Source organism: Nansenia antarctica (assembly GCF_963989245.1).
Source record: "Nansenia antarctica genome assembly, chromosome: 10".
Classification (NCBI taxonomy): Eukaryota; Metazoa; Chordata; class Actinopteri; order Argentiniformes; family Microstomatidae; genus Nansenia; species Nansenia antarctica.
In genome coordinates this window covers 23142929-23165454 of record NC_137680.1, presented here as the reverse complement: position 1 = coordinate 23165454, position 22526 = coordinate 23142929, and the positions used below count along the sequence as shown (strand labels likewise).

Genomic DNA, 22526 nt, shown 5'->3' with positions numbered 1-22526 from the left:
ATGGGGTTCAGGTCAGGCGAGTTTGCTGGCCAATCAAGCACAGGACTCCCATGGTCATTTAACCAGGGTTTGGTACTTTTGGCAGTGTGGGCAGGTGCCAAGTCCTGCTGGAAAATGAAGTCAGCATCTCCATAAAACTTGTCTGCTGAAGGAAGCATGAAGTGCTCTAAAATGTCCTGGTAGATGGCTGCATTGACTGTGGACTTAATAAAGCACAGTGGACCAACACCAGCAGATGACAAGGCTCCCCAAATCAACACAGACTGTGGAAACTTCACACTGGACTTCAAGTGTCTTGGGTTGTGTGCCTCTCCGTTCTTCCTCCAGACTCTGGGACCTTGGTTTCCAAATGAGAGGCAATCAGAGAACTTTGGACCACTGAGCAACAGACCAGTTCTTTTTTTCTTTAGCCCAGGTCAGACGCTTCTGATGTTGTTTGTTGTTCAGGAGCGGCTTTACAAGAGGAATGCTACATTTGAAGCCCATGTCCAGGATCCGTCTGTGTGTGGTGGCTCTTGATGCACTCCAACAACTCCAGCCTCAATCCACTCCTTGTGAAGCTCCCCCACACATTTGAATGACCTTTTCCTGATAATCCTCTCCAGGCTGCGGTCATCCCTGTTATTTGTGCACCTTTTTCTTCCACACTTTTTCCTTCCACTTAACTTTCTATTAATGTGCTTTGATACAGCACTTTGCGAACATCCAACTTCTTTCGCAATTACCTTTTGAGGCTTTCCCTCCTTGTGGAGGGAGTCGATGATGGTTTTCTGCACAACTGTCAGGTCAGCAGCCTTCCCCATGATTGTGAATTCTACTGAACCAGACTGAGAGACCATTTAAAGGCTCAGGAACCCTTTGCAGGTGTTTTGGATTAATTGGCTGATTAGAGTGTGACACTTGAGCCTACAATATTGAACCTTTTCACAATATTCAAATTTTCTGAGATATTTAATATGGGGTTTTCATAAGCTGTAAGCCATAATCATCCAAATTATAACAAATAAAGGCTTGAAATATCTCACTTTGCATGTAATGAGTCTATATAATATTTAAGTTTAACCCTTTAAGTTGAATTACTGAAATAAATGAACTTTTGCACGATATTCAATTTTTTTGATTTGCACCTGTACATCTATATACACATCTATACATCTATATATACAAACTGTATATATATATGTATACAGAGGCGTGTGTGTGTGCATGCGTGCGTGCGCGCGCGCGTGTGTGTATGTGTGTGTGTGTGTGTGTGTGTGTTTGTGTGTGTGCGTGTGTGTGTGTGTGTGTGTGTGTGTGCATGCGTGCGTGCGTGCGCGCGTGTGTGTATGTGTGTGTGTGTGTGTGTGTGTGTGTGTGTGTGTGTGTGTACCTCTTGGTCATCTTGCCCTTCAGGTTGGCGGTGGTGACGACGGAGCGGCTGACTGGCTCCCCACAACTCTCCAGGTTATCACTGCTCCGCGCCTGGGGGAAGGGGGGGGGGGGGGGGGGAGAGGGGAGAGGAGGGGAGAGAGAGGGGGGAGAGAGAGAGGGGGGAGAGAGAAAGAGAGAGGGGGGGAAGTTAAACATTTAATAATAATAATAATAAGTGTGTTACATTCTGAGTACATGATGGTGGTTCAGCTCTGTGTCACTACCTACAGGACAGAAGCTACTATGTCTCCATTGGCAACTTTGTGTCTGACCAAATTAAAATGACATGAGGGGTTCCCCAGGGATCAATCCTTGGCCCCCTTCTATTCAATCTCTACATGCTTCCATTGGGACACATCATAAAAAAGAACAAAATTGCCAACCACAACTATGCGGATGACACTCAAATCTACATAGCCCTCTCACCAAACGACGATAGTACCATTGACAATCTCTGTAATTGCACTGAGCAAATAAACGCTGGGATGACACAAAACTTCCTCCAACTAAACAAGGACAAAACAGAGATAATTGTATTTGGTGCACCTGACAAAAGATCGAAAGTCAGTGCAAAACTTGATTCTCTCTCTCTTCAAACAAAAAAACAGGTCAGAATTCTAGACTCCGATCTAAACATCAACAGTCACATAAACTCGATAACTAAATCAGCCTACTATCACCTGAAAAACATAACAAGAATGAGAGGTTACATGTCCAAGCAAGACCTTGAAAAACTCTACTCTAGTCTACTAACAGGTCTATCTAAAGGAGCTGGTCTACTAACAGGCCTATCTTAATGGCCTTTTTCCACTACAGCGCCAAAGCAGGCCAAAGCAAGCCAGCCCGCTTCGGTCTGCTTCTTTTCCCCTTTTCCATTAGTCGTCCCAGGTCGGTTCGGGTCGCTTCTTTAGCTCCACATCGAGAGCAGGTACTACATTTTAACATCCGGATCTTTTTGCCAGGCTGCGTGTGACGTGTGACACACCGTTGATTGGTCAATGGAAATCGTCATCCCATGTCCATATATTTCTTCACTAACCGCCATCTTGAAATACCACATTCGCTCTAGGAAAATGTCACTAGAGTTTCTGTAATAGCTTATTAATAAAGATTCGAAAAATTATGCTGACCATCGTATTATCTTAGTTTAATGTCATTTCAATGAATCATCGAACTTTTATTTACAACAAGCACAACACAAAAATCGCTATTATGCACCGTCTTTGCCCGTGAATAACACCGGCTGTGGAGGTGGTACAAACACAATACTCCTTTGCTAACTTCACCATCTGTCTACGGTCATTTTGAGCCCTTAACCACCGCGCTGACACCCCGAGAAGTTATGCTTTTAACTGTAAACTCGATGAACCGGGAGTTCACCCGGCCGCTGCTTGCTGCTGTTTCGAAGTCCCGTTGACAGCGGGGGCAGAGAATATTTCTACCCCGGAATTCCATTCAAATGCCCGCCTTTTCCGTAGAAATACATCGCTCCGTTATATATCAAACGTTACATGTTTTAAGGCTGATCTGTGCATGATAGTGCTGCATTATGTTGATCTATTTATATCGATCTATAAACGCGGAGATTGGAGCCCCGCACCAGCAAGACAGCGCTGCACTCGTATCTATCAGCCTGTCTGTATAATGATGTCGTTGAATGCCGATGCTGAGATACTGTGCTGATGAACCATTCGCTGACTGTCTTAATAAATCAAGTACAGAGATTCCAACCCGTGTTGAACATCCTATTTCCTTGTCAAATCGTATATGCTGTCATTGCTGTGCACCTAATCTGTCATGAGATGACAACGCATTTAAGATCACAATCCTCAATAGATTGATTCCATCGTTTTACCGACAAGAAGATTCTACAATCTATCAGCCTTTCCGTAGAAATACATCGCTCCCTGTATAACGATATATATCTAACGTTACATGTTTTAAGGCTGATCTGTGCATGGTGGTGCTGCATTTTGACATAATTCTTATCGCATTTCCCCCCGTTGTTCTGTGCCGTTCCGTAGTCCAGCGCTTCATCATCCCCCTTCTAAAACTGCCATCACCCCATTCCATCCCTGGCGTCATTTTATCAATGAACGTGGTATTATACATATTTACATATTAGTTGTTATTTATGGAAGTGTCCGGTTGCTGGAGGAACCAGGACGCCGGCTACACTGCACAGTTTAGCCCGAAATATATAGAGAGAGTGCTGTACCGCGCCAGCTGGTGCAACTCCCGTTGACGGCACACAATGATGCTACAGTTCATAAAGCAGACAAGTGAAGGCAGTGGTTTTAAGGGTTCAAAAACATGACTTTATTATGTGTAGAACAACATATGTGCAGAACAAAATCCAATAGAAATGATTCAAACATGCAGACAATCAGGCAGTAGCCATCTCTATGCTGAACATAACAATGATGCTACAGTGAGCTAAAGTAGTAGCCATCTCCTTACGATAGCCCACAGTAGTTAGGGATGCTCCGATTTATCGGCCACCGATTTAAAAAAAAAAAATGGGGGGGGGGGGGAGACAGATAATTGAACAGAAAACATAGGAGGACGTAACAGTATGTAAACCATGAAGGCCACGTTTATGATGTCTTTTATACAGCCATATCGACTGACTTGGGCTTCAGGCCCTAACTGGGTGATAGGCCAGACTTTAACTATGCCATAAAAATGGGTCTGCGTTTGCTTGGTGCCTAATGGATCAAAACTTTTGTCTAAAAAGCAAAAAATATGTAGGCTATCCAGTCAGTAGGCCTACAGTTATGTATTTTTTTTTTAAACGGTATCGGTATCGGTAGATCTTGAGGACAAAAATCGGTGATCGGTATCGGCCCCAAAAATCCAGATCGGAGCATCCCTAACAGTAGTTTCTTTCTAATTAATTAATTTTGCCATTTAGCAGACGCTTTTATCCAAAGCGACTTACAATTATGAATTACAGGGACATTCCCCCTGGAGTAACTGAGGGCTAAGTGCCTTACCCAAGGGCACACTAGTAGTGGTGTGGCTTCAGGCGGGATTTGAACTCACAACCTTCCGATCCCAAGTCCAACTCACTATCCACTACTAGACCACCACTACCCTACTCTCTTTTCAGCATTCCTCTTTCGAGTATCCTTCCTTCTAGGGCTGGGTATCGCCACTGATTTCCCAAAACGATTCGATTCCGATTCACCAGCTCAGTGAGCTCACGATTCGATTCGATTCACGATTCGATTCGATCCGATTCGATTCCGATTCGATCTAGTTAAAATATACATTTTTTGCTTGAATATGAAAGAGATTCTCAGAATTAATGCTATACATGGTTCAAGGAACCCTATAACATGTAGCATTGTTAAACATATCAATGAATTGACTCCAAAGCAGTTACATGAATGTACTTTTTATTGGAACACATTTTATTGGAACATATGAACATCATTGACCAACATTTTGCAACTACAAAAAGTGTTTTTTAACGTGCTTTACTGCAGCCGATGTAAATAAAGGGGCTACAAACATAGCCTACCGGTAATAATCAACAAAAAAAGCGTTTCCGAACGTTTTTTGAGGGGTTTATATATACAAAAAAAAAAAAAAATAAATAAAAAATATTCAAGATCGATCTCGGGACTTATGAATCGATAAATCGCTCATTTAATGAAGATCGATTCAGAATCGGGAAATCGATTTTTTTAACCCAGCCCTACTTCCTTCTGTCTTCGCTCTTCTGTCTTCTCTCTTTTCTCTCCAAAAAACCACGGTTAATAATATACCACATGCCGAGGGAAAGGCATAGGATAGCTGCAAGTTCCTCCATGTTGCTGTTGTTATGTCTCGTGAAAATATACGTCACCACCATGGCGCGCTGTTATGACGCGTAACTCCGCCTACTATCGTCTACTCCTCCTACTAGTCCGGGTCGGTTTGTGTATAATGGAAAACCAGAACTGATCTAAAACGGGCTCAAGTGACCCGACCTGAGCCGACCTGGGCCGACCTGGGCTGCTGATGGAAAAGCCCCATAAAGGAGCTGGTCTACTAACAGGCCTATCGAAAGGAGCTGGTCTACGAACAGGCCTATCTAAAGGAGCTGGTCTACTAACAGGCCTATCTAAAGGAGCTGGTCTACTAACAGGCCTATCTAAAGGAGCTGGTCTACTAATGGTGCTTTTCCATCAGCAGCCCGCGTTAGTGCAGGGTTAGATCAGTTCGAGGTCAGGTCGGGTCACTTTGATCTGTTCTGGTTTTCCATTATACACAAACCGACCCGGACTAGTAGGAGGAGTAGACGATAGTAGGCGGAGTTACGCGTCACACGCAGCCTGGCAAAAAGCTTCCGGGTGTACACAGCAACAGCCGTGATTTTTTTGGAGAGAAAGAGAAAGAGAGAGAGGAAGCTATGTACACATAATAAAGTCATGTTTTTTGAACCCTTAAAACCACTGCCTTCACTTGTCTGCTTTATGAACTGTAGTATCATCATCGGGAAACGCCGACAAGACGCGAATCTACCGGCATTTGACCCATGACACAGCCGGTGTTATTCACAGACAAACACGGTGCCGTTTGCGGGTTAATAACTTCGGTTTACCGGGGGTTAGGATAACAATTCAAACGTGTCCGGAAAGAGGAGAAGCCAGGGAATTCAAAAGTTTTTGAATGGAGTCGATCCTCCACTCCTATCACCGTGGACACAGCGCGGAGCGAATTCCCTGTTAAAACCGGCATTTGACTCATGAGTGAACGGCGAACTCCCGGTTCATCGAGTTTACGGTTAAAAGCATAACTTCTCGGGGTGTCAGCGTGGTGGTTAAGGGCTCAAAATGACCGTAGACAGATGGTGAAGTTAGCAAAGGAGTATTGTGTTTGTACCACCTCCACAGCCGGTGTTATTCACGGACAAACACGGTGCATAATAGCGATTTTTGTGTTGTGCTTGTTGTAAATAAAAGTTATATGATTCATTGAAATGACATTAAACTAAGATAATACGATGGTCAGCATAATTTTCAGAATCTTTATTAATAAGCTATTACAGAAAATGTAGTGACATTTTCCTAGAGTGAATGTGGTATTTCAAGATGGCGGTTAGTGAAGAAATCTATGGGATGGGACATGGGATGACGATTTCCATTGACCAATCAACGGTGTGCAGCGTCACACGTCACACGCAGCCTGGCAAAGAGACCCGGATATGAAATTTTAGACCCTGCTCTCGATGTGGAGCTAAAGAAGCGAGCTGACCTGGGACCGAACCGACCTGGAACGACGAATGGAAAAGGGGAACGAAGCGGGCTGACCCGGGTCAGCACCAGGTCAGCACCGTAGTGGAAAAGCGGCTCAACAGGCCTATCTAAAGGAGCTGGTCTACTAATGGCGCTTTTCCATTTGCAGCCCAGCCCAGGTCGTTTCAGGTCGGTTCGGGTCACTTTAGCCCGCTTTTGATCAGTTCTGGTTTTCCATTATACACAACCGGGCCCGGACTAGTAGGAGGAGTAGACGATAGTAGGCGGAGTTACGCGTCATAACAGCGCGCCATGGTGGTGACGTATATTTTCACGAGACACAACACAACACAGCCACAACAATAGCAGCATGGAGGAAGTTGCAGCTATCCTATGCCTGTCCCTCGGCATGTGGTATATTATTAACCATGGTTTTTTGGAGAGAAAAGAGAGAAGACAGAAGAGCGAAGACAGAAGGAAGGATACTCGAAAGAGGAATGCTGAAAAGAGAAAGAAACTTATGTGGGCTATCGTAAGGAGATGGCTACTACTTTACCTCACTGTAGCATCATTGTTACGTTCAGGAGATGGCTACTGCCTGATTGTCTGCATGTTTGAATCATTTCTATTGGATTTTGTTCTGCACATATGTTGTTCTACACATAATAAAGCCATGTTTTTTGAACCCTTAAAACCACTGCCTTCACTTGTCTGCTTTATGAACTGTAGTATCATTGTGTGCCGTGTTATTCACGGACAAACACCGTTTGCGGGTTAATAACTTCGGTTTACCGTGGGTTAGGATAACAATTCAAACGTGTCCGGATAGAGGAGAAGACAGGGAATCCAAAACCATTCGAATGGTGTCAATCCTACTCTCCTATCACCGTCGACACAGCGCGGAGCGAATTCCCTGTTAAAACGATTCTCTGTCAACGGGAGTTGCACCAGCTGGCGCGGTGCAGCACTCTCTCTATATATTTCGGGCTAAACTGTGCAGTTTTCTCCAGCAACCGGACACTTCCATAAATAACAACAAATATGTAATATGTAAATATGTATAATACCACGTTGATTGATAAAATGACGCCAGGGATGGAAAGGGGTGAAGGGGGATGATGAAGCTCTGGACTACGGAACGGCAGCACAACGGGGGGAAATGCGATAAGAATTATGTCAAAATGCAGCACCATCATGCACAGATCAGCCTTAAAACATGTAACGTTAGATATATAACGTTATACAGGGAGCGATGTATTTCTACGGAAAGGCTGATAGATTGTAGAATCTTCTTGTCGGTAAAACGATGGAATCAATCTATTGAGGATTGTGATCTTAAATGCGTTGTCATCTCATGATTAGGGGTGGGACGATTAGAAAATGTCATGTCACGATTATCGTGGGCAAAATAATCGCGATCCACGATATTATCGCGAGAATTTAAAAAAAAAAAAAAAAAAACTTTTTTTTAGAATGCCAATAAAACACACTGTAATCACTTTAACTTAGATTTTGTTGTATTTTTATTGAATCATGTTAATAACATTAACATCATTTTAAAAACATCTTGACAAAAATAAAAATCTTTAATAACATCTTAAATAAGGTAATGATAAATTATAAGGTGTCACTGCATAAATAAAGGGAAAAAATACTGTCAAACAAAACTTGAACACTGACACTTTTCTGTCATCAAACTGAGTGCTAGCCTTGTGGCTTAGAGACTTGAAAGCTTCAAGATAGGTTAAAGTGCAAAAATGTCAACATGTTCACTTTTTCTGCCTTTAGCTGTGCTCGGAGAGGTGTGAGTATGTGCCCACTGGCACTAAACACTCTCTCCGAAGGAACACTAGTTGCAGGTATGCATAGAAGCCTGCATGCAACCCTGGAAAGGTGAGGCAATGGACACGGGGCCGATGCAGCCATGGTGAGAGAAGGCTAGCATACGTTAGTGACTGACTGACAAGGCTGACTTGACAGTCACGTTACCCATGCAGGCTGAACAATCGCGCGAGACAAATTTCTGTGAGGATATTCGCGCGCGGCTCATGTGAGAAATCTCAATTATATTACTATTTATTTACATACGATTATGACATCCTCCCTCTCGCCAGTTTGGGGCAACATAGACTTCTCCCCTGGTGCCACGGATAGGGGTTTCAAGCGGTGGGACAGCAAAGGGATGGTTACTATCGGACATTTATATGATACGGAAATACTACTTTCATTTGACCAATTATGTAAGAAATATGACCTACCACGAAATGAGTTTTTCAGATACCTTCAGATACGAAGTTTTTTAAATAGCCAAAAAGACACTGGCCTCTGTCACCAACCCTCTCCGCTGGAGGAGATAGTCTCTGCTGGAAAGACGAGAGGCATTCTGGGGTTTGGGTATAGAGCACTTTCGAAATATGATAAAGGCAAACCTGCATTTACGCCCAAAGACTGGAATAATGACCTGAACATTAATACTGATGAAGCAACTTGGTCACTAATATGGCAATCGGCAAACGACATCTCAATCTGTAATAGGATGAAGGAAACGCAATTTAGACTACTACAACGTTTGCAGATTACTCCCCAACTTAGACATAAAATGGATCATAACAAATCGGAAATGTGTACAAAGTGTATTACCGAGGTTGGGAGCTTTGTTCATTGTGTTTGGACTTGTAGATATATAGATGATTACTGGAAAGATATAGTGGATAAAATTCATCTAATTCTAGATGTTACGTTGGATAAGGACCCCATGTGTCTATTGTTTGGGTCATTTAAAAATAATAATAATAAAAAAAAAAAATTTAAAAAAAAACGATTATGACGATTATTCAACTAATTAAAATTCTCCACGATAAAGTTATCGCGGGTGTTTTTATCGCGATTAACGATAAACACGATAATCGTCCCATCCCTACTCATGATAGATTAGGTGCACAGTGCACACTGCACAGCATACACGATTTGACAAGGAAATAGGATGTTCAACACGGGTTGGAATCTCTGTTCTTGATTTATTAAGACTGTCAGCGAATGGTTCATCAGCACGGTAACCAGCATACGGCATTCAACGACATCATTATGACATACAGACAGGCTGATAGATACGAGTGCTCCGGTGTCTTGCTGGTAGTCAAATATATGTATGTATATATACAGCATATGGATGTTACGTGCCTGTTACCTGCCGATTTCAGTTCTAATAGTTTAGATCTCGCAACCAGGGAAACGCCGACAAGACGCGAATCTACCGGCATTTGACTCATGAGTGAACGGCGAAAATGGCTGGACGGCACAGCAGCAGCAGCGGGTGAACTCCCGGTTCATCGAGTTTACGGTTAAAAGCATAACTTCTCGGGGTGTCAGCGCGGTGGTTAAGGGCTCAAAATGACCGTAGACCGATGGTGAAGTTAGCAAAGGAGTATTGTGTTTGTACCACCTCCACAGCCGGTGTTATTCACGGGCAAAGACGGTGCATAATAGCGATTTTTGTGTTGTGCTTGTTGTAAATAAAAGTTCTATGATTCATTGAAATGACATTAAACTAAGATAATACGATGGTCAGCATAATTTTTAGAATCTTTATTAATAAGCTATTACAGAAACTGTAGTGACATTTTCCAAGAGCGAATGTGGTATTTCAAGATGGCGGTTAGTGAAGAAATCTAACATAACAGGCCTTTCTAAAGGAGCTGGTCTACTAACTGGCCTATCTAAAGGAGCTGTTCTACTAACAGGCCTTTCTAAAGGAGCTGGTCTACTAACTGGCCTATCTAAAGGAGCTGTTCTACTAACAGGCCTATCTAAAGGAGCTGGTCTACTAACAGGCCTATCTAAAGGTGCTGGTCTACTAACAGGCCTTTCTAAAGGAGCTGGTCTACTAACAGGCCTATCTAAAGGAGCTGGTCTACTAACAGGCCTTTCTAAAGGAGCTGGTCTACTAACAGGCCTATCTAAAGGAGCTGGTCTACTAACAGGCCTATCTAAAGGAGCTGGTCTACTAACAGGCCTATCTAAAGGAGCTGGTCTACTAACAGGCCTATCTAAAGGAGCAGCTCATCCAAAACGCCGCTGCTAGGCTCCTAACAAATACAAAGACATTTGAACACATTACACCAATCCTGAGATCCCTACACTGGCTACCAGTCTCTCAGAGAGTTGAATTCAAAATCCTCCTAATTACATACAAATCACAAAATGGTCTTGGACCAAAATACATATCAGATCTCCTCCCACCCTATATTCCCACAAGGTCCCTAAGGTCAGCTGAGACTAATCAGCTAATCATTCCAAGACTGAAAACAAAACATGGTGCAGCAGCTTTCAGTCACGCTGCTGCATGCTCCTGGAACAAACTACATGAAGAAATCAAACAGGCCCAAACCCTGAATATATTTAAATCTAAGCTAAAGACTATCATGTTTTGCAGCAGTTATGATTAAACACAAACACTTCTATCAATGTCTTTTATCCATTTACTATTGTCTTATTAAACATTCTAATGTATGTAAAGCACTTTGAATTGCCCCTGTTGTATGAAATGTGCTGTACAAATAAACTTGCCTTGCCACACACAGACAAACAGACACGCACACAGACACACAGACACACACACACACACACACACACACTCCCTCTCTCCTCCCTCAGCATAGGGTTTCTTTGGAACAATAGACCTGAAAGAGGATCTGACCTGGAGAGACACACACACACACACACACACACACACACACACACAGAGAGAGAGAGAGAGTAATACAGGTGGTGAAGCAGCTTCTCATGCTCGCTAGGCTAACGGCTAGCTACACACTCCACATCCATTCACCCTCTAACATCCCTCCTTCTCTCCCTCCTCCTCTCCTCCTTCTCTCCCTCCTCCTCCTCTCATCCCTCCTCCTCTCCTTCTGTCCTCCTGTTCTTTACCTTCTGCATCCTCCTCTTCTTGAACATCTTGACGGAGGGGGAGGAGTCTATTCAGCCTTCAGTAAGATCCATCTGCAGACACGAGAGCTGTCTGTCCTCCTGTCTGTCCCTCTGTCTTTCTTCTCTCTGTCTGTCTGTCTCTCTCTCTTCTCTGTCCTCCTGTCTGTCTGTCTCTCTTCTCTGTCCTCCTGTCTGTCTGTCTCTCTGTTTGTCTGTCTGTCCTCCATGGTCAGGTCTGTTCAGACACTACCTTCATGGCCATCTCCTCTACCTGCACTGAGCCAGCTGCCTGCTACACACACACACACACACACACACACACACACACACACACACACACACACACACACACACCTGTTGAATATTTGATGACGTGACTGTGCGCAGAGATGGTAACCCTGGGTCATTGTCAGAGCTCAGATCAGCTGTTCATCTGTGTGAACACCAGGGGAGGCAGGGGGAGGCCGAGGGAGGCTAGGGGAGGCTGAGGGAGGTTGGGGGAGGCTGGGGGAGGTTGGGGGGGGCTGGGGGAGGCTAGGGGAGGCTGGGGGAGGTAGGGGGAGGCTGAGGGAGGCTGGGGGAGGCAGGGGGAGGGGGAGACATCAACACACGTTAGAATGATGAGGCATTTTCCAAATCTCTCCCCCTCTCTCCTCCTCCCCCCTCCCTCCCTGTCTCTCCTCCACCCCCTCGCCCTCTGCCTCCCCTCCCTCCCTCCCTCCCTCTCTCTCTCTCTCTCTCTCTCCATCTGCTCCAGTCTGCAGGCTGTTCCTGTCCTACATGGTCTAACAGTATTGACATGGTCCTGGTGGTCTAACCGCAAGGCCACTGAGCTCGTAACCTTGACCCTAACCCTAGCCCTGACCCTGACCCCTAACACTGACCCTAGCCCTGACCCTAACCCTGACCCTAACCCTGACCCTGACACTGACCCTAGCCCTGACCCTAACCCTGACCCCTAACACTGACCCTAGCCCTGACCCTGACCCCTAGCCCTGACCCCTAGCCAGGGCTCGACAGTGCGACCATTTCACTCGCAATTGCGACTAAAAATACATCTGTGCGACTAGAGAAATAAATTCACGAGCACACTGTGCGAGTACAGATTTTATTTTTATTTTTTAATTCTAAAAATAAATCTGCGCGAACCGTGTGGCCACATTTTAAGCCGTCAGCCAGCCCGCTACGACCACGGGAAGTCATGTTAAAAGTGAAGTTACTTCTGTTAAACTGGCGCTAAGCTAACATCGCTAATCGCTAACTCCCTCCTGGGCCTTAAAGAGACAAGCGCCCTTTTCTCATCTCAAGCTTCATTAGCTTCATTAGCTCACCACTAGTGTTGTCACGATACCAATATTTTACCCTGCGATACTATACCAGCCCAAGTATCACGATACTGAGTAGTATCGCGATACCGCGGCACTTTTGTAACACTTTTTATTTTTATGAACATGCAATGTATTTATACAAGTTACAATAACTTAATGAGTGGTGCATGAATAACATGCATTTAATGCATTACACTGTAACTCTACAGGTAAGTAAAAGTACTGAAACCGATATTTTTGTGAATAACATGTTTATTAATAAGTAGTTTGAAACATCAAACAGACCAACTGGCCTTTTGCAAGAGTATAGCAAAGTAGGTGTGTGTGTGTGTGTGTGTGTGTGTGTGTGTGTGTGTGTGTGTGTGTGTGTGTGTGTGTGTGTGTCTGTCTGTCTTTCTGTGTCTGTATGTCTGTCCGTCTGTGGGGTCTTTTTCACGAACTTGAAAAGTAAAAGCAAACACTGGCATATCAAAAATATAGAGGGCTACTTCCAAACTGTAGCTCAAGACTTAACTCAACTTAAGAAAACTCAGTGGTCATATTCCAAAGATTGTCACTAAGCAGGGCAGAAGTGTGGTTCAGCAACAGCAGTCCTCCTACACCTACAATACAATTCACTCAAGTCCTACTGAAGTTTCTCCTTAATTTTAGGCAGGTTTTGGGCTAGGAAAACAAGCATGTCCACCCTGTCTTGAGCCAATCTAACACGCCTTGGACTGCAGATCATTCCTGAGGTGCTAAACACTCGTTCGGAGGCACAGCTCGATGCTGAAATGCACAAGTACTTTCTTGCACATTGTGAGAGGAGTGGCAGAGTTCCTGCATTTAGCTTCCACCACTCAAGTGGGTTTTCTTCTGCACCAATCTCCTCTATTTTGGTGTATATTTCCAGCTCTTTTTGTAGCTTCTGTGTATTGCTAAACACCTTATTGCTTTATCTTGTTTATCTGGGGAAAAGGTGAATGAAAAAATAGAAGAAAAATAAGCCCCGCCCCCGTTTTAAGCCCCGCCCCCTTTCCCCTTCCCCATTGCTGCCGCACACTTTAGCTAAGAAGTTTATTCATTCATTTTTGTAATATTAGCTAATTGCAAGAACACAGATAATTATAACAAATAAAGCCATACTAACCTCATTAGCTTGCTTGTATTCCAGTGCAAGGTCTGGATGACGACATTAGTAGGTGCTTTATTAAGTTTGACGTGTTGCCTCCTTTTGCCTGTATGGCATGATTGCATCTCCTGCAGAACGGACGGCCATCATCTATTGCTTTACCTTCGCGATCTGGTTTAAAACCAAAATAGTTCCAGATAAAACTTTTTGAGTTAGTTTCCTTTAGTAATTTTGGCGTTGATGGTGCGACGCTATGGGTAGGGAACGCTTCTGCCATGACGATACTGAGAAGACTGGCTCGCGCCCAGACAGACATCCAGATAACGTCAATATATAAGGTAATATTGTGACTGCGGAGATGTGCGCGAGCAAACAAACTGGGATCTGTCACAACGGTGTCGCGAGCCAGTCTTGTCCTCATTAGCAGAACCAGTGAATTTGGTAATAGAGGTAACACATTGCCCCGCTGGTACCGTGTTCAACACGGTAGTATAGTATTCCACGGTAGTATAGTATTCCTCGGTAGTACCGTTGTATAAAGCTTATGGTATAGTAGGCACCGTGACATTTTGGCACCGCGGTATATCGTTGGTACCGGTATATCGTGCAACACTACTCACCACATCTACAGATTTGGTCCCACACACTCCAGATTTGAACCCAAGGTTACAACCAGGGTTAACTACCCAGGGTAGAAAGTCGAAAGCTCTCAGACCTTCAGAACCCATTGAAAGTAGTGGAGGTACTCCAGAAGTCCAAATGCATCTCTAATCCTAGGAAACCCTAGGAAGCAAGTTGCCTAATGGCATGAAAATGCAACATGTTGTACTTGAGTGTGGCAGAGAGGTGGGACCCCCGGGGATGGTGGTGTGCTAACAGCTAGCCGCCGCAGAGGCACCGTGCTGGGCTGGCCACCTCCACATGTCACCACCCCGGGCAGCATGGGGCTGGGGACTGGTCATCTGGATGTGGGGTAGTTTAATACCCCTAGATGTGGAGTTGTCTGGCCACTGTGTGTGACTGATGTAGCCTGACCCAGCAGCAGGGAGGTGGGCAGCATGGAGACAGACCTTTGCATGGCCTGGCTGGGCTGCTAGCTGACAGACCTAGCCCTAAAGCCTGGCTGGGCTGCTAGCTGCTAGCTGACAGGCATGACATGGATGAATGAATGAACATGCTGCTAACCAGGAGAACTTGACACAGCTAGTTACCATAATACAATGCCATCAACTCTGCGTCTAGTAGGGCTGTAGGCATGGGCCAATGTGTGATTTTGGTGCAAAAATTATAAAATCACTAATAAAAATGTGTTATAATTACATTTTTCACTGTGCTCCTAAATTTCTTTGTGTGCCCCTAACATTTTTCATTTAGGAGCACATGTGCTCCTAGTGAAAAAGGTTAGCGTAGAGCCCTGCCCCTAGCCCTGACCCTAACCCTGACCCTAGCGCTGACCCTGACCCCTAGCCCTGACCTTAACCCCGCCAAACAGTGTCTGCCTGAAAAATAAAAGCTCCATTTGATAAGTAAGCAAGCTAGCTAAGTATGTGAGCTAGCTAAGTATGTAAGCGAGCTAACTACGATTGGAAACAAAGTTGTACGTAAAGTAAAGTTCTACAGAAGCAGCTGTTAGAATGTTTACAGGGAGCAGGTTGCCATGGAGACCACAGACTGCCAGTCACAGACAAGAGGCTTGTTACCAGACAACACTGTGACTGTGAGGCTTGTTACCAGACATACAGACAGGCGGCCAGTCCACACATGGAGCATCTCCCTCCCTCCCTCCCCCCCTCCCCCTCTCTCAGCAGACCCTGTCCCTGACCCCCCTCCCTCCCTCCCCCTCTCTCAGCAGACCCTGTCCCTGAACTCCCTCCCTCCCTGAACCCAAAAGGAGACAATAGGACAGGAGAGGAGGGCTGTCAAGCAGAATAACCACCCCCCGCACACACACACACACACACACACACACACACACACACACACACACACACACACACACACACACACACAAAGCCTCTGCACCTTCACTGCCAGTGCCTTCCCCAGGGGGGTATTCCATCAACGTTGATAAAGGAAAACCCAGGCTTATGTTAACATCTCGCCACGTTGTTGTTGTTGTTGTTGATGATGATGATGTTGTTGTTGTTAATGTTGATGATGTTATTGTTGTTGTTGATGTTGTTGTTGATGATGTTACTGTTGTTGATGTTGTTGATGTTGTTGTTGTTATTGATGTTGTTGTTGATGATGTTAATGTTGATGTTGATGATGTTAATGTTGATGTTGATGTTGATGTTGATGTTGATGTTGTTGTTGTTGTTGATGATGTTGATGTTGTTGTTGTTGATGTTGATGTTGTTGTTGTTGTTGATGATGTTGTTGTTGATGATGTTGTTGTTGTTGATGTTGTTGTTGATGTAGTTGATGATGTTGATGTTGTTGATGTTGTTGATGATGTTGTGGTTGTTGATGTTGATGTTGTGGATGTTGTGGATGTTGTTGTTGATGTTGTTGTTGATGTTGTTGTTGATGTCAGTGTTTCCTCTATATGCATTGATTCGTGGCGGGCCGCCACAAATTAATTTTCTCCGCCACTAATTGATTCAGTCCACTAAAGCCCGGTACACACAAGGATTTTCAAATCTTAACAGATTTTTTATCTGAAACAGACCCCACACATGAAGATAAAAAATCTTGGATTGAACAGTCTTGATCGTATAGTGTGTGGTGTGCGCCGATATTCCCATCCGAAAAGAAGAAGTCAGCTCGCTTCTTGATTGGCTACATTCCATCCACGTCACAATCGGACTCGCGAGCAGGGTTGCCAGATGGGATTGACATTTTCCACCCTAACCACAGTCTAAAACCGCTAATTCCACCAACAAAAACCCGAGCCCATCTGGCAACCCTAGTCGGGAGTTGTCGGGAGTCAGGATTTGCACACACACATATGGATTTTTTTTTTTCCAGGATATCTTGTTGTTGTTAATGTTGTGATTGATGTTGTTGTTGTTAATGTTAATGTTGTTGATGTTGTTGTTAATGTTGTTGTTGTTAATGTTGATGATGTTGTTGTTAATGTTGATGTTGTTTATGTCCCTCCCTCCCCCACTCTCTCCCCCTACCCCCCCCCACACTCCACTCTCTCCCCCCTCCTCTTTCTCAGGGAAAGAATAGGTTCAAAGACTGTCTTGTTATGCCCCCCCCGCCCTTGTTATGCCCCCCCAATGATAGGAGACAAGTTTCTGGAGCATATGTGTGTGTGTGTGTGTGTGTGTGTGTGTGTGTGTGTGTGTGTGTGTGTGTGTGTGTGTGTGAAGCCTCATGAAGAGCAGTGACCTCTGAGAATCAGCAGGGTTGTTCTGAAAACTCTTTATAAATCAGAGGGAGGGGGGAGGGAGGAGGGGATGGTATCACTATAAACAGGAAGCAGAGAGAGATAGCGAAGATGTGGTCTGTCTGTGTCTCTCTCTCTCTGTCTCTCTCTCCCCCTCCCTTCTCTCTCTCTCTGTCTGTCTCCCCCTCCCTTCTCTCTCTCTCTCTCCCTCTCTCTCCCTCCCCTCCCCTCCCTTCTCTCTCTCTCCCTCCCTCTGTCTCCCTCCCTCCCTCTCTCCCTCTCTCTCTCTCTCTCCCTCTGTGTCTCTCTCTCTCTCTGTCTCCCTCTCTCTCTCCCTCCCCCTCCCCTCCCTTCTCTCTCTCTCTCTCCCTCCCTCTGTCTCTCTCCCCCTCCCTTCTCTCTCTCTCTCTCTCTCTCTCTCTCTCTCCCCCTCCCTTCTCTCTCTCTCTCTCTCCCTCCCTGTCTCTGTCTCTCTCCCCTCCCTTCTCTCTGTCGGGTTCGTTCTGGGCTTAAATGCTATATTCTGTTCAGCTTGGTTGTAAAGCAAGCCATGCTAACCCATCGCTAGTTCAAACAGACCGTAGTAGACAACAAAGTAGCAGACAACAAACAACAAAGAGACACGGAGTTCATCATGATTATTATTTACTTGCAAGGAGGACGAATATGAGGCCTCTCCTGAGAGAGTGACCCCATATTGGTACTAATCTCTCCTCCTGTAAGCCAGTTTATTTATTCTCTCAGAATGGAAAAGAGGAGGCAGTTTGTGATCCTATCAGAGTCCTAGAAAAGGGGGGTGGTGTTCAGAACGAATCATTAACAGATGTGGCCGTGAGCGACTCAAAACCTGTTTTCGAAAAGTGTCATGGAAATCTGATAAGCAGGGGAAAGAAGGGGCAAGCTGACCTTCTCTGTTTTGATTGGCTCAGGGACAATAACACGAGGGGTAGTCCAGAGTACAAGGGTGTACAAGGTTCACACAATCATTAACAGAGCCCAGAGACAGGCTGTACAAAATTTACACAGTGTTACACAGAATTATACAGAACAATTATACAGAACTATATCATTTATGAAAACATCATTCAGCCCTATCACTCTCTCTCTCTCCCCCTCCCCTCCCTTCTCTCTCTCTCTCCCTCCCTCTGTCTCTCTCCCCCTCCCTTCTCTCTCTCTCTCCCCTCCCCCTCCCTTCTCTCTCTCTCTCTCCCTCCCTCTGTCTCTCTCCCCCTCCCATCTCTCTCTCTCTCTCCCCCTCTCCCTCCCCTCCCTTCTCCCTCTCTCTCTCTCTCTCTCTCTCCCTCTCCCTCTCCCTCTCCCTCCCCCTGTCTCTCAGCACCACACACACACACACACAACCTCACACACTATTAACACAGCATCACACACACACTATTAACACACACACACACACACAGCACCACACACACACTACTAACATTGCACCACACACACACACACACACACACACACACTAATAACACAGCACCACACACACACACACACACACACACACACACACACACACACACTATTAACACACACACACACACTAATAACACAGCACCACAGACACACACACACACACACACACACACTATTAACACAGCACCAGACACACACACACACACACACACACTAGGGATGGACGGTTTCCAATTATTGAAACCGAAAAACCGTCAGAGAGTAAAACCGCGGTTTTCCGGTTAACCGAAAAATACATTAAAAAAAAAAAAAAAAAAAAACTTGCAAAAAAAAAAAAAAAAAAAGACCGCCAATTTCTATTTATTGAGCCCTACTGCTACAATACACTCATGTCGAACACCATTAAAACACCGTAAGCACAGTCGCAACACATTTAGGCTACTTAGTTTCACAAATATAAGTGGAAAGGCAGACTTTTGTATTCACCATACATGAAAACACATGAACACTTTACACACCAGCTCCGCTGATCCAGGGTGCACGCCTGCACGGAAGATCATCTCTTGGAACAGCATCTTCAAAGTTTCAGCTGCTGCTCAATGTATTTAAATATTTGAATACTGCTCAATAATCACTGAAATATTAGACTTAGAATTATGCAGTGAACATACTTAAAGCTTTTCATAAAAACCACATGCCGCGAGACTGACTCGTCCTGAACTGTCGTAAGTCAATCAACAAAGAATGCCCCATCAAAATAAAAGTGCCCATGGTAGAGCTGTCAAAATAGAGCTTTCAAAATAAATGTACTAATACAGATAGAGATAAATACAGAACTACCTTTGCGTCACTAAGTGACCGCGTATCTTCTGAGACATGCGTTCTGTCATCACTTTCAGTAGCGCCTTCACACACAGTGGCGCTGTGCACAAACACTCTTGATCCGTATAGCTCTTGTTTTATTATATTGTGGTTTAGTAAATACTGCACTTGGAGTTACATTCAATGCATGATTTGTGCTATAGAACATAAATAAAGTTTGATTGATTGATTTCAAATCAAATCACATTTTATTTCTATAGCGCATTTCTCACAAAAGTGACCCAATGCGCTTTACAGAGAGCAGCGAAAATGATCTTATTAAATGTAAGCGAGTAATTGTAAAAAAACTTTCCTATCTACCAATAACTGAAGGCAACTATCTTTCCCATAGAGTGATTCGTTACCCTTAAATATAATCCCAATTAGATATTAATCCTCAGTTATTCTTCACAACTGACCAAACCTCTCACTCATTGCGTGGCAGATTCAGACTGTATCATTGTTATTTTCACACACGACAAACATGTGACATGTTCCAGTTTTATTCTTATTCTATTTTATTCTTCCCAAAAAAAAAAAAAAAAAAAAAAAACGGTTTCAGACGGTTTTGATAAAAAACCGTTTCTATTTTTATAAACCCCGGTTTTCGGTTTAACCGAAAAACCGTCCATCCCTAACACACACACACTATTAACACAGCACCACACACACACACACACACACACACTATTAACACAGCACCACACACACACCGCTTCACTGACAGTGACTGACTGACCGACCGTGACTGAATGACATTCAATGACTTCAATGATTTTCTGATTTCTGATTTACCACAACAAGTAATAGACATGTTTTTTTAAAGACGACAAGAATATTTAGTCTAGAGGCTTTTAGTTTTCACCATCAGATATTAACGGGTTGTTTGTCCGAGTTTTCTGCCTGTAGTGACTTTTGCTGTGATATGATCATTGGACAATTTCTATTAGGTCTGCAGCCAGGGAGTCTATCTATCTATCTATCAATCACACACACACACACACACACACACACACACACACACACACACACAGAGACAGACACACACACACACACACACTCATCTTCAGCCAGGCGGCGTTATGACGCTGGGCTGGTAATGAAACACTGTGGTCACCTGCAGCCTGGCCAGCTGGACACACACTCACACATGACTTGAGGGTCATATCCTTGAGTACTACAGGTGTGTCAGTCCTAAACCAGTCAGTCAGCCAGTCAGTCAGTCAGTCAGAGAGTCAGTCAGTCAGTCAGTCAGTCAGTCAGTCAGTCAGTCAGTCAGTCAGCCAGTCAGTCAGAGAGTCAGTCAGTCAGTCAGTCAGTCAGTCAGAGAGTCAGTCAGTCAGTCAGCCAGTCAGTCAGTCAGTCAGAGAGTCAGTCAGTCAGTCAGTCAGTCAGTCAGTGAGTCAGGAGGAGAGTCAGGAGGAGGAGGAGGAGGAGGTGAAGGAGGAGGAGGAGGAAGGGGAGGGAGGAAGGGGAGGAGGAGGGGGAGGAGGAGGGGGAGGAGGATGGGGAGATGATGGAGCTGTGTTGTCCTCATGTGGAGCGACTACTGACCAGTCAGTCACCTCTGCCCAGCGTCAACCTACCTGTCTGTCCTCCAGGGCTACCTGTCTGTCCTCCAGGGCTACCTGTCTGTCCTCCGGGGCTACCTGTCTGTCCTGTCCTCCAGGGCTACCTGTCTGTCCTCCGGGGCTACCTGTCTGTCCTGTCCTCCAGGGCTACCTGTCTGTCCTCCAGGGCTACCTGTCTGTCGTGTCCTCCAGGGCTACCTGTCTGTCCTCCAGGGCTACCTGTCTGTCCTGTCCTCCAGGGCTACCTGTCTGTCCTCCAGGGCTACCTGTCTGTCCTGTCCTCCAGGGCTACCTGTCTGTCCTCCAGGGCTACCTGTCTGTCGTGTCCTCCAGGGCTACCTGTCTGTCCTCCAGGGCTACCTGTCTGTCCTCCGGGGCTACCTGTCTGTCCTCCGGGGACACTGGCTGGCTGTGTTCGCTGTGGTTCTTTAAGAGCGTCAGCTAAACACATCAAACACACACCGGAACGCCGTCACACCGACGCACCGATGGTCAGACAAGTCACATGACCAGACAACAGTCACATGAGCAGACAACAGTCACATGACCAGACTACGGTCACATGACCAGACAACAGTCACATGACCAGACTACGGTCACATGACCAGACAACAGTCACATGACCAGACGGTCACTAAAGACGTCGTTAGGTTGGAGGCTGTGATCTCAGTGTAGGAGGATAGGAGGGAGAGAGACAGGGAGAGGGTGGGAGGGAGACATGGAGAGGGTGGGAGGGAGAGAGAGGGGGAGGGAGGCAGTGATCTGTGTAGGAGGATAGGAGGGAGAGAGAGGGAGAGAGAGAGAGGGGGGGGAGAGGGTGGGAGGGAGGGAGAGGGTGGGAGAGTGAGAGGGTGGGAGGAAGGGAGGAGAGGGTGGGAGGAAGGGAGGAGAGGGTGGGAGGAAGGGAGGGGACAGTGATAGGAGGCAGTGGTGTTGGTGGTTAGTAGGCAGAGCTGCAGACCGTCGCTGCTCGGGTGACTCGTGTCTTTGTTGTGGGTCAGAGCCCCCCCCCCCCGCCTCAGGAGCCGGAGACAAAGACCTCATTTGATGCGGTTATGGATCTCCCCGACCAGGCCCGCTTGCACCATCCATACCCGCTATGAACCTTGTTACGCGGCGTTAACCGTCCGTGTGCAACCTACTTAGGCATATTTGGTTGTGGTCGGAGACGGAGTCGAGGGGGGCCAGAGGAGGTGATGATGGAAAGCAGCCCCGTTAGAGAGACACAACAACCCCGCCATTCATGCTCGTGCTAACACGGGAGGGAGGGGCTAGTGGGGGGCTAGTGGGGGGCTAGCTGAGGGCTAGTGATGGGCTAGGATAAGGAAG

At 45.5% G+C, this 22526-nt stretch overlaps 1 protein-coding gene across 1 annotated transcript in view; it reads right to left on the bottom strand.

The window, feature by feature from the left end:
* arhgap33 (Rho GTPase activating protein 33) overlaps positions 1–22526 on the bottom strand; it is a gene marked incomplete at both ends in the record, with an annotated part of 99307 nt that overhangs the window by 40371 nt on the left and 36410 nt on the right. The window contains 2 exons of the mRNA XM_080541098.1: positions 1373–1464; positions 21579–21638. Of these exons, the coding sequence (XP_080397224.1) occupies positions 1373–1464; positions 21579–21638 (152 nt within the window). The remainder of the gene's footprint in view (positions 1–1372; positions 1465–21578; positions 21639–22526) is intronic.